The sequence below is a fragment of the Miscanthus floridulus genome, chromosome 11 (assembly GCF_019320115.1).
Source record: "Miscanthus floridulus cultivar M001 chromosome 11, ASM1932011v1, whole genome shotgun sequence".
Classification (NCBI taxonomy): domain Eukaryota; kingdom Viridiplantae; phylum Streptophyta; class Magnoliopsida; order Poales; family Poaceae; genus Miscanthus; species Miscanthus floridulus.
Window position 1 is genome coordinate 63,794,636 of NC_089590.1, and position 8,475 is coordinate 63,803,110.

The 8,475-nt window shown below is 49.0% G+C and overlaps 2 protein-coding genes across 3 annotated transcripts; both read left to right on the forward strand.

Moving 5' to 3' along the window:
• Nucleotides 1-3,399, forward strand: LOC136493549 (expansin-B17). The gene is made up of 3 exons (XM_066489647.1): nt 1-302; nt 822-951; nt 2,629-3,399. The coding sequence occupies exons 1-3, from the start codon at nt 37-39 to the stop codon at nt 2,830-2,832; spliced, it is 600 nt and encodes a 199-aa protein (XP_066345744.1). The 5' UTR covers nt 1-36; the 3' UTR covers nt 2,833-3,399.
• Nucleotides 3,400-5,547: 2,148 nt separating this feature from the next.
• LOC136494161 (sphingolipid delta(4)-desaturase DES1-like) lies at nt 5,548-8,475 on the forward strand. Of its 2 annotated transcripts, none has more exons than XM_066490321.1 (2): nt 5,548-5,860; nt 7,526-8,475. In XM_066490321.1, the coding sequence occupies exons 1-2, from the start codon at nt 5,705-5,707 to the stop codon at nt 8,345-8,347; spliced, it is 978 nt and encodes a 325-aa protein (XP_066346418.1). In that variant the 5' UTR covers nt 5,548-5,704; the 3' UTR covers nt 8,348-8,475. The 2 variants fall into 2 exon arrangements, with proteins under 2 accessions (XP_066346418.1, XP_066346419.1); XM_066490322.1 differs by lacking the exon at nt 5,548-5,860 and adding an exon at nt 5,958-7,383.

The following is an 8,475-nucleotide window of genomic DNA, read 5'->3' on the forward strand; positions in this document are numbered from 1 at the left end:
GCGTGCGGGTACGGGACGCTGGTGGACGTGGTGCCGATGAAGGCGCGGGTCGGGTCGGTGAGCCCCGTGCTGTTCAAGGACGGCGAGGGCTGCGGCGCCTGCTACAAGGTCAAGTGCCTGGACCGCGGCATCTGCTCCCGCCGCGCCGTCACGGTGATCGTCACGGACGAGTGCCCCGGCGGGCTCTGCGCCTTCGGCCGCACCCACTTCGACCTCAGCGGCGCCGCCTACAGCAGGATGGCCGTCGCGGGGGCCGGCGGCCGCCTGCGCGACCGGGGCCAGCTGAACGTCGTGTACAGAAGGTGAGCACCACTCGCAACTCCCAGTCTTGCTGTGAATGCTCGTCAGTTCAGAACCAACTGCTGCGTTGCAAGTAGGAGTACTGTAGGAGCGGTAACAGTGTCTCGTAAATCGTGATGCTATGCTGAAAAATGGCCACTTGGCATCCGAAAACATCTCTGGTGCTATGATTACCTCTGTAGGAGTAGTACAAGTACTATATGATCCTGATTCCTGCGGGGGGTAGTGAATTGTCCAGGGTTAAATGGGAGGGAATGCAGCCCAGCTGTCCGTCAGTCTGAGACCTGCTGCTGGGGTTAAACATGCCGCTGCCTGAAGTAACTCGGTCAGAGTCGCATCTGATTCTGAACACTTGTAAACACCTCCTGATCAATCTCTGCAGGGGAGGGGGTTACTACTAGAGATTGCAGCAGATGTCAATACTAGCCCAAAAAGAAAACCCGATTAATTCAACTGGCACTGGCAGTTTTAGATTCCCTGTTTCGTTTTGTTTCTGAAACTGATCGGTGCACGGATACCAGGACGGCCTGCAAGTACGGCGGGAAGAACATAGCATTCCGCGTGAACGAGGGCTCGACTAATTTCTGGCTCTCTCTGCTCGTCGAGTTCGAGGACGGCGAAGGCGACATCGGATCCATGCAGATAAAGCAGGTAACGGACGATTCTTTCTATGAATAATTATTTTAAATTGCAGTAATGAGGATTTCAACTCGAGACATATGATTATGACACCATATTAAATTGACCAATTTAATCCAAAAGCTTAATGTGATAGGGTCATAGAGAAGACGGTAAATTCATTTTATATTTTAGCAGTAAAATACATTTTCCGCCCTCCAAGTTACATTGATTTTCAACCTTGAAGCATGAAATCGGGTAACAAGCACCCTAACTGTTTGAAAACGGTGGTTCTATGTTCTATAAAAATAATAAAAATATGGTTTGACCTTAAGAAGCTCATAACTAATTTATTTTAAATGAGAAAAATATGAAACTAGTACTGTTTTTCTAAAAATGTTATCTACATGTAAAACAACAACAGTTAAATAACACTTTTAGAATAGTAGAAAGTAGTTTCTTTTTTTCTTAAAAGAAATTAATTATGAATTTCTACTGATTAAACCAGATATTTATTAATTTTAGAAACCAAACATAGGAACAAATTTGACTAGTTTCAACAGTTGGAGGGTTGAAAATCGAACTGATATACAATTTAGGTTAGAAAATATACTTTACCCTGTATTTTGACACATCGTAGAGTAGTGGCACGCACCAAAGTGATCGATCGGTAGGGAAAAAAAAGGACTATTTCGTGTCCTTGGGCCATGTAGATGCACCACCGACCAAAGAGAGGGCCACAGCCCATAGGGCCTTGCCTTGCCTTAACCCCAGCATGTTGGAGACATAAGACGTGCGTGCTCCAGTGTTGCTTGCTTTCAGTACTCTCAATAGCATTGCCAGTTGCCGCTGTCCTTTGGCTTGTATCCTGCCCTGTCTGGTAGATCGAATCGATCTGAAGAGGTGAGAGGCCGGCCAAAAGACCTGGCAGCTAAAAATCTCTTTCACGTTGTTTAGTGTTTACCCATTCTACATTTGTACTCGTACTTAAGGTCACACAAGGAAAGGCAGCACCTTATCTGGAATAGGGACGCATGCCCAGGCAACAAGGCGTGCTAGTGCTGCTACTTTCTCGCGCTGTCTACCACACAAGCCCTACTCAAAGCTTTGCATAAACCTAAATAGTTTAAGACATACGACATGATCTTCTTTGCCGAATGATTCCCGTTCTGAATGTGTTGGAAAAGCAGCACGTGAGCCCCTGGCTGGTCATGGTGCTGTTGCTCCATCGAGGACTCATCTCAGTCGCCTTTCCCCCCCTGAAATCAACTGCTCTGTGCCGGCAGCCCATGATGTTGCTTCCATCAGCTCGGTCTAAGACGACCATGAAGCTGAAACTAAAGAAACCCAACAAAGGTCTCACGCCTGGCTGCTTTTGCGTTGCACTAGTGAGTGCTTTCACGGTGGCCGTTAAATCCGACAGCCATCCACGCCCTGTGGCACGCTTGTGGCTGAGTCGTCTGTCGTCCTGGCCTTTGTTGGGCTGGGGAATCCAAAGATGCCAAGGAATCCCATGCGACTTTGGTCCGCTGGCTTTATTTTGTTGCCTTTGTAAAAGTTTCAAACGCTGCTGCGCTTTGCCTAGTGGTAGTGGCCGGGTTTTAACTAACAGTAACAACAGCTGTTCACTGCTCTTGCTTACAATCATTCACCTTGTTGCTTGCCAATGCCAACCATTGGCAATCGCTGCTGTCCTATGCTGTGTTGCAGGCCAACTCGGTGGAGTGGCTGGACATGAGGCACGTGTGGGGGGCCACGTGGTGCCTGGTGCGGGGCCCGCTTGTGGGGCCCTTCTCCGTGAGGCTCACCACGCTGTCCGCCAGGAAGACGCTCACGGCCCGCGACGTCATCCCCAGGAACTGGACGCCCAAGGCCACCTACACCTCGCGCCTCAACTTCCAGCCGTCTCTCTAGGGAGGAGCCGGAGACTGCCGGAGGGAGCGCGGCGACCGGGGGCCCACGTTTTATCGGCCCCGGACTCTGCCTCGTGGGCCCGCAAAGGCTGATGGCCCGCTTGGCAGGCAGCCAGGCAGGAGGAATCCAGACTTTTGTTTTTTCCTGTATGCAGGCAGCTTGGTTTTATATGATTTTATTTGTATCGTAGCGTAGCTAGTGTGAGGTGATGCATGGTCATCATAGTAGGCATCGGGCATGCGTGATGGCTGATGAGTTGAGTCCGGGAGCGGGCCCAGAGTGCCAGGTACAGGCAGCCGCTGTCTCCAAAGGAGAGAGCGTTCGCTGCTTGCTCTCGGCTCCAGCTCCAGCTCCAGGCCTCCAGCCCTTGGAGGCTCGGAATCCGATGTGGAAGCTGGTTGGGCCGTGAGGGTTTTGGATCCCTCGTGGTGTCTGCTTCTGCTTCGCTCGTGTGTGGCTGTGTTTTTGGCGTCGATGTGTTTCAGTCTTGTGTTTGCCCTGGTTAAATCTGAATGCAGGGTTCGTGACAAAAAAGTTGTCAGGATGTTATCTGTGCACAATGAGGAATGACCCTGTGCTTTCCATGTGAGTGTCAGATTGTTGGCGTGTCCATCACCTTGTTGTCTTGTCGGTCAAAGACGGTTTCAACCATGTGTGCTAGGAGTAGGAATATTCAAGTAGCAAATGAATGAAGCTGAAATGAGCCCTTTTTAGTTATAGGAATTTGGATTTTGGGGCTACCGTAGCATGTTCATTTTTATTTGGCAAATAGTGTTCAAACATGGACTAATTAGGCTCGAAACGTTCGTCTCGCAATTTCCCACCAAACTGTGCAATTAGTTTTTCTTTTCGTCTACATTTAATGCTCCATGCATGGGCCGCAAACATTCGATGTGACAGGTACTGTAGCAACTTTTTGGAAGTTGGGGTGGAACTAAACAAGGGCTGAGATGTACACTTGTGCTCAGAAAAGGAAAGAAAAAAAAGAGAGGAACACTCGTGGCAAAATATGTAGTGAAGATGGAAACTGATCGCAAAAACATACTTTGAACGCTTGAAAGATTTTAAAACTCAGCATATATATCCATAATGTGTTTAGATATGCACATTTTTTTAGCAAAAGTTGAGATGCAAACTCGTTTATGATTTTTATTTTTGAAAATGACTTTGCTTCCTAACTTTTGCACAAGCGGCGTATATGCAAAAACTATGGATGTGCTGAGTTTTAAATTTTCTTCGAGAGATTATGATCTTTTTCATATTTCCACTAGTGTATGATTTCCTCAGCATATTTTTCCCGCCGCTGGTGGTGACTCTGCGCTGCGCAGCTGTTCATAGGTGACTCAGCACAACGATGTGATATGACCAACGATAATGCTTGTTGTAAGCCTCCGGACGGACGGACGGACCGCTCCGCGCACCCGTTCGTGTCGTTGCTCGCTCCACGCGTCTAGCGCTCTATCCTCCCGTTAAGTTGCTTGCTCCCGCACACCGTGGCCGTCTCGCAGGCTGCCTCCACCGCGTCACTTCACCACGCGCCCCCATTATGTAGCGCTAAAAACGCGTGTTGCAAACGTACATTCTAAGTGTTTCAGAAGTATATTTCAATTATTTCGTATGGATGTTGCAAAGATAGATCCGAATATTACACATGTTGCAATGGTTATACATGTATGGTGCAATAGTTTGTTCAAAATGTTTCATCTTTTTCAGACGTACGTTGCAAATGTTATAACTGGATGTTGCATTTGTTTCAATGACTATGTTGCAAATGTATGTTGCATCAGTTTTCAGACGTATATTGCAATTGTTTTCGTCTGAGTGTTGCAAAAGTAGATTTAGATGTAGGGTGGTCGAGCGAGAAAGAGAGAGCTAGCACTGGAGTTTGCGGCATTGGTCGCTAGGTTGGCGGCAGCGCTCCACCGGAGGATGCGTAGGGTCACGTCCACGCTGTCGTATGCGGCTCTGGAGTGGGTCCTCATCGCGCTGCTCCAGAATCAACGGCTGCTCGCCTACACCATCACTAGGTTCGTGGACTAGTTTGGGTTCAGACCGGCGCGGGCGAGGGAGCTTAGTCGAGCGTGGGCGTGAAAGCTCTGTCTAGATGGACGCCACGTCTGGAGTGGGGATGTGCGTGGGCATGGGCGCTACGTCGAGCGCGGGCACCGTGTCTGGTGCAGTTGCTGGATCCGCGCCTGAACGGATGCCGCGTCCGGATGTTTGGACGCTAGTGTCGCCCACCTATGACCAATGGATCTCGTTTTTTGCGATCACATAAGTACAGACACAGACGCTCAACATGCATGCACACTCACTTCTATAGACACACGTACGCAAACCTTACTCCTATGAACACATCAAAAAAAAAAACTGTGCCGACACATCTTGAGATTGACTAAGTCTCAAATCAAATTCTCAAAAGTCGCTCAATTGTTTACCATTTGGTGTCCTGAAAAGTAAAAAATAGGTCGGTCCACGAGGCCCGTGGCTGGGGCAGTTTTCCTTTCTTCCTAGGCCTCACATGGCCTTCAGGCCCAAACTATTCCTGGCCCATGGCCATCGCCTTCAATGACATGTTGACCCCACAATGCCAGCTCCGCGTCACGTTCTCCCCCAGCGAGGGCACGTTCATGCTCGTCGTCACCTCCGGATTCCCCGAAATAGACAAACTCTCCCACCCCCTCCACGCCCACCCATAGCCGGTAGATACTTTCATCAAAGATAGCACACAGGATCGCGCCGCCCGCGTGAAAAGGAGGCGACGAATCCACCTACCCGCATTCGGGCGCCAGCGGCCAGCTCCACCCCGTGCCATCGCCACTGCGTCCGCGAGCCACCGCCATTCGCGGGGCCAGAGGGAGGGAGGGGAGCAATGGGCGCGGGGATGGAGGCGGAGGAAGGGGTGATGGCAACGGACTTCTTCTGGTCGTACACGGACGAGCCGCACGCGTCGCGCCGCCGGGAGATCCTGGCCAAGTACCCGCAGATCAAGGAGCTCTTCGGCCCGGATCCGTGGGCCTTCCTCAAGGTGCCGTGATCTGCTTCCTTTACGCTCTGCTCTTTGCATCTGTTCTTTCTTTCTTTCCTTCTTGTGCGCTTCTGTGTGTGCAATGAGGAATATAGGATCGAGGATTTGAGCTCGCCTGAAAGTATGATTCACGCTGTTTCCTTTTACGATGTTTGGCGTTTGCTGAACAGATGCAAGTCGGTTTGGATCCATTAAAGTTGGGTAGCCCTAAAGTTACTACGCATATCTGAATTCAGAATTGGTGTGCTGTTTGTTACGGTTTCAGTGCGAGGTTAGTTTGGCATTGTGCAGGTTATGGTGCTTACGGTACATTGCTAGAGGTATTCTCTGGAACCACCACTATGACGAAGTGATTGTAGATATGCTTTTCTTTGTTAGGAAGACTGCAGGCACAGTTCTTTGGACTTTCACATTTTCTTCTGTTACTTGCTTGTTTTGTAATTTTGTTTGCCTTGTCTTCGACTAACTGGTTAGTATTCCTTATGTCACTGCAAATTTGACGTGCCTGCAAACTGCTAACTGTTAAGATTGGGTTTTATGGTGCAAACAAGATGAAGTAGTAACCAAAGAATACGGTCAAATCATCTTTTGAATTGTTTCCCATAATGAGCCTAATGGCATATGGCTAGGTGGCATAAGCTGCCAACTTTATTGTGACCTGCTGAACCTTTCTTGTTGGCCCTGAATCAGTTCCAGCTGTAACTCTAAGCCTGAAAGGGTTCCTGAAATGGCAGTTGCTTCTTCTTATTGGCTACCGGCACTTCCTTTCAAGACATGCATTAAACCTTCCTGGTTGTTTCAGGAGCGATTAAGAATTGATAAAGATTCATTCTCCTAAGCCCTAACTAGTGACTGCTACTTCCTTGAAGGGTAGGCAAATCCCACCAACTTTGGCCATGACATATCTTGCTTCTGATCATACTGAACCCTCAGTTTCGTATGACAAATTTAGGACAGTAATTTCAAATCAACCACAAGATGCAAACATATCTTTGGTACCCTCTATCATGGTGAGATTGTGGGAAGAACCATAGGAATTAAGAACTGCATGAAGAAAAGGTGTTTTTCATTTCCTATTGAGGTCATTAATGAGGAATGTAAATCAACTAAGACTTTAATGCCAATATGTGAGAACATTATCAAAAGATGAATGACTTGAATATGGCATGAATCTGTAAGTACATTGACACATCCTTACTGAATTACTATTCCCGGCACCATTTTCTGTGCAATCATTTGAATCAGAGTATCTTGTTGTCAGTCCTTGCTGAATTTTGGCTTCATGTGCAAAGGTGGTGTCATATCCCTTTCACCACCAACTATTTCGTTGGCCTTTTAACTTTGGCTGGGCAAGCTGGCAACGCACATCTCATACCCCTTGTAAGAAAAAATCGTAAGGGCTGCTGCCATCCTGTCCATAAGCTGAATTTTCTTTTTGGAGCAATAAGTTGTACTCCTATTTGCACTGATATGTTCTGTTGTATCTGCTGAAGTTGTTTGTGCATACCTGTATGACACGGTCGGTATGGTCCGAATTCCCAATTTAAGCATAGAATCTTCTTCTGCCAATTTCATTATTAAGATATTACAGCCAGAAACCATCACTTCTCATATCAAGTTTTAACTGCGACATGCTTTGATGGTTATTTCAACTGTTTTTTGCAGATTGCTTTGGTTGTGTCGCTTCAGCTATGGACCGCTGCATTCCTCTGCGATGCCAGCTGGTTGAAGCTACTGACGGTGGCCTACTTCTTCGGCTCCTTCCTAAACCACAACCTGTTCCTTGCTATCCATGAGCTGAGCCACAACCTTGCCTTCACAACCCCATCCCTCAATCGCTGGCTGGGCATCTTCGCAAACCTCCCCATCGGCGTCCCCATGTCCATAACGTTCCAAAAGTACCACCTGGAGCACCACCGGTTCCAGGGCGTGGACGGCATCGACATGGACATCCCGAGCCAAGCGGAGGCGCATGCCGTGAGGAACGCCGTCAGCAAGTTCATATGGGTCGTGCTCCAGCTCTTCTTCTACGCGCTGCGGCCGGTCTTCCTGAAGCCGAAGCCCCCGGGCATGTGGGAGTTCACCAACCTGGCCGTCCAGGCCGGTCTCGACGCCGGCCTCGTCTGGCTGTGCGGCTGGAAGTCGCTCGCGTACCTGATCCTCTCCACGTTCGTCGGCGGCGGCATGCACCCCATGGCGGGCCACTTCATCACGGAGCACTACGTGTTCAGCCCGGAGCAGGAGACGTACTCGTACTACGGGCCCCTGAACCTGATGGCGTGGCACGTCGGGTACCACAACGAGCACCACGACTTCCCCAGGATCCCCGGCACCAGGCTGCACAGGGTGAAGGAGATCGCGCCGGAGTACTACGACAGCCTCAAGTCGTACAGGTCCTGGAGCCAGGTCATATACATGTACATCATGGACCAGACGGTCGGCCCTTTCAGCCGGATCAAGAGGAAGGCGTCCAAGAAAGACTCGTAGTTGTAGCCTCGTAGGATCAATTTTGTTTGTCACGTATTTTGAACTCCTGGAGATGATGCCTATGTTTGGTGCAAGCATTTCGATTCGTTGGAACAGCCTGTTACTTGATATATCAATATATAGCTCGT

What these genes read in the sequence shown, in the direction of transcription:
- LOC136493549 (XM_066489647.1), top strand. Translation starts at nt 37, where the DNA reads ATGAAGGCGCGGGTCGGGTCGGTGAGCCCCGTGCTGTTCAAGGACGGC. An exon ending in CTGAACGTCGTGTACAGAAG is followed by an intron (nt 303 to 821) that starts GTGAGCACCACT and finishes CACGGATACCAG; the next exon opens with GACGGCCTGCAAGTACGGCG. An exon ending in GATCCATGCAGATAAAGCAG is followed by an intron (nt 952 to 2,628) that starts GTAACGGACGAT and finishes GCTGTGTTGCAG; the next exon opens with GCCAACTCGGTGGAGTGGCT.
- LOC136494161 (XM_066490321.1), top strand. Translation starts at nt 5,705, where the DNA reads ATGGGCGCGGGGATGGAGGCGGAGGAAGGGGTGATGGCAACGGACTTC. An exon ending in ATCCGTGGGCCTTCCTCAAG is followed by an intron (nt 5,861 to 7,525) that starts GTGCCGTGATCT and finishes TGTTTTTTGCAG; the next exon opens with ATTGCTTTGGTTGTGTCGCT.